The sequence below is a fragment of the Haliotis asinina genome, chromosome 1, assembly GCF_037392515.1.
Source record: "Haliotis asinina isolate JCU_RB_2024 chromosome 1, JCU_Hal_asi_v2, whole genome shotgun sequence".
Classification (NCBI taxonomy): domain Eukaryota; kingdom Metazoa; phylum Mollusca; class Gastropoda; order Lepetellida; family Haliotidae; genus Haliotis; species Haliotis asinina.
The window spans coordinates 75,030,779-75,034,154 of NC_090280.1; the positions used below are offsets into that span (position 1 = coordinate 75,030,779).

At 43.1% G+C, this 3,376-nt stretch overlaps 1 protein-coding gene across 1 annotated transcript; it reads left to right on the plus strand.

Annotated features, from left to right (window-relative positions):
* The first annotated feature begins 1,548 nt into the window (after positions 1-1,548).
* On the plus strand, positions 1,549-2,745 carry LOC137275232 (uncharacterized). Its single transcript, XM_067808160.1, has one exon. The coding sequence runs from the start codon at positions 1,549-1,551 to the stop codon at positions 2,743-2,745; it is 1,197 nt and encodes a 398-aa protein (XP_067664261.1).
* Positions 2,746-3,376: the final 631 nt, after the last annotated feature.

Genomic DNA, 3,376 nt, shown 5'->3' on the forward strand with positions numbered 1-3,376 from the left:
GCAGATCCTGAAAAGATCACTAAAATTCGTGACTGGCCTGTGCCAACTACACCAGAACAAGTTCGACAATTCTTAGGTTTTGCAGGCTATTACAGAAAGTTTGTCAAGGATTTTTCAAAACTTGCCAAGCCCCTATCAGAACTACTTCCAAGCACTACTCCCAAGAAGTCAAGGGGCCAAAAGCTTGTCAAACAGGACTGGACATGGGGACAATTGCAGGACAGAGCTTTCAATGAATTAAAGATGAGATTATCAACACCACCGGTACTTGGTTACGTCGATTTCTCCAAGCCTTTCGAACTTCATACCGATGCTAGTACCCAAGGTCTTGGTGCAGTTCTATACCAGGAACAGGAAGGTCATTTGAAGGTCATTGCTTATGCAGGTAGGGGATTGAACCGTTCAGAGAAGAACTACTCAGCGCACAAACTAGAGTTTTTATGTCTGAAGTGGGCTATCTCTGATAAGTTCCACGACTACCTGTATGGCAATGATTTTGTTGTGGTGACCGATAATAATCCACTGACGTATGTACTAACTACAGCTCGACTTGATGCCACAGGACATCGCTGGTTGGCAGCCTTGGCCAGCTACAACTTTAGCATCAAGTACAGACCAGGGAAGGAGAATGTAGATGCTGACACTTTGTCACGGTTACCACCAAATGGGGATGATGCAGAAGTGGATCAAATCACAGCAGATTCTGTACGTGCTATCTGTGGAGTGATCAATGTAGACAGCATGATAGAAAGTCTCTGTATGTCCACAGATGTGATACAGGAGAAAGAAATCAACATTGATGAAGAGCAGTGTAACATAAATGCTAAAGATTGGAGCCATGCACAAGCCAGAGACCCTTGCCTTGCAGCTATCATAGAGGGACTGGAGAACCAAGTCAAGCCAGACAGAAGGTCATATATTGGGAACTCGGAGATGACAATATTGTTGAAGAACTTTGACTACTTCAGGATCCATAAGAGTGTTCTCTACCGTGTTGTCAAACAAGATGGGATTGAACAGAAGCGACTTGTACTCCCTTCAAGGTGTCGAGCTGCAGCTTTAAGGAGTCTTCATGAAAATGTTGGACACCCAGGCAGAGACAGGACGCTTTCACTACTCAAAGAACGATTTTACTGGCCTGGTATGAACAAGGATGTTGAAGTTCATATAGAATCTTGTGGCAGATGCATGAAGCGCAAGTCCTCCACCTCAGCCTGTGCACCTCTAGTTAGCATCACAACATCTCAGCCACTTGAACTAGTATGTATGGATTTCTTGGCACTAGAACCCTCTACAGGCGGTCACCAGTATGTTCTTGTGGTAACGGACCACTTCACTCGTTATGCACAGGCATATCCGTCAAAGAATACTTCAGCCAGAACCACAGCAGAGTTATTTTTCAACAACTTTGTGGTCCACTACGGGTTGCCAAAAAGGATTCATTCGGACAAGGGAGCCAACTTTGTTGGCAAGGTCATGACCGAACTTTGCCAGATCCTGAGGATCGATAAATCCTCCACAACACCTTACCATCCTATGGGTAATGGCATGTGTGAAAGATTCAATCGGACATTATGTAATATGCTGGGCACACTTGAACCTGAATCCAAGAAGGACTGGAAGACACACGTTGCACCATTAGTACATGCATATAACTGTACACGGCATGAAACAACGGGATACTCCCCTTTCTATCTAATGTTCGGACGTCACCCTAGACTTCCTATTGATCTGGCATTTGGACTCGACATGGAGTCTGTCATCTCAACATCGATGCTCAAGTACACTAAGACCCTCCAAGGAAAACTGCGTAATGCTTACGAGATAGCCGCTAGAAAAGCCAGCGAATCTCAATCTCAACAGAAGTCCTTTTATGATCTGAGAGCTAGAGCAGCTGTGTTAGATGTCGGTGATCGTGTACTCGTTAAAGTGGTTGCTTTTGATGGTCGTCACAAACTAGCTGATAAGTGGGAAGATAACATTTACATCGTCACAAGTCAGCCAAACCCTACCATACCAGTGTATGTTGTGGAGCAAGAGGATGGAGAGGACAGGAAGAAAACTCTGCATAGGAATCTGTTATTGCCAAATGGTTCTCTTCCTAGGCCAGAATCATCAGCTCCAGTACCCAAACCACGAAAAAGGAGGTCCAGTCCACGTCTACAATTTACAAGACAAACAGCATCAACTAGTATTAACCCAAGTACTGCTGAGAGTGAAGATGATGATCTTGAACTCGTCCCCATTTCTTCATCCAAGCCGTCAGTTTCAGCTGCAGATGTAGCTGATAGGCCAGCTGAGGCAGAGGCAGAGACAGATAGTGCTGCTGTGGATGACGAAGATGCAGTGGATCAGTCAGAGGAAGTTGCTCCTGAACTAGATCAGGCTATGGAAACGTCTGCGGTACTTGAGGGTCCCACCAGTGAGTTTGATGCAGCTCCAACATTACAGGAGGACGCAATATCTGAAACTTTGGATTTATCTTCCGAACCTGTAACACAAGATATTAGTGTACCTCAAGAAAGATCAGTAACACCACCAGTGCCTTGTCCTAGGAGATCCAATCGCTCTAGGAGTAGACCACAGAGGATGAGCAGTAATGAGTATGTGATGTCAGCGGCTGTACTAAAACCTGACTGGAAGTCCAGGGCGGAGTACCTCACCTCATTGATGCTGAGTGGGATTCTAACAAATGATTCTACGCATGTTCAAGACACCCTTCTCCACTTAATCTCCGGCAAATGATGAGGACATCATTTAGTCCTGAAGGGGGGAAGTATGTGGTAGAGTTGTGTATATAGTGATTATGTTTTATCATTCAGCTGTTTTACTTTAGTATGCTCAAAATATTGTCATTTGTATATTTCAGGCTATACAGTAATTAATTACCATTTGGTGTATCAATTTCAGGTATATGAACCAGTCAGCATTACTGATTTATAATAATTAAATCTCTCATTTCAGGCTGCGTAAGATATTTCAGCAGTTGCAAGTAAAGTAATATCATTAACGCTCATTTCTTTTGTTAAGTTATTTCATTGGGTAAGTCCATTTCACTGTCGGGTAGTACAGCTAGCAATCAAAGTGTAAGCTTGGATATTTCAGTCATTGGCTGGTTTTGAATTAGGTGTCCTACATCCCAACCCTTTGTTTCCACATGCTTTTTTCTTATCACTTGCACATGGACATTTGGATCATACAGACTCTCCGGACAGTGTATTAAAAGGGTTAGTAATCATTATGTATTTTATGCTATTGTAATGTATAAAGTGCTACATGTAAATATATCTAAGTCAGATTAATATTATGTCTCAACATGTTACATATACTCTGTGTGTGTGTGTGTGTGTGTGTATGAGTTGAGTGAATGTGTATG

Coding starts and splice junctions, on each gene's coding strand:
- LOC137275232 (XM_067808160.1), top strand. CDS start 1,549: ATGTGTGAAAGATTCAATCGGACATTATGTAATATGCTGGGCACACTT.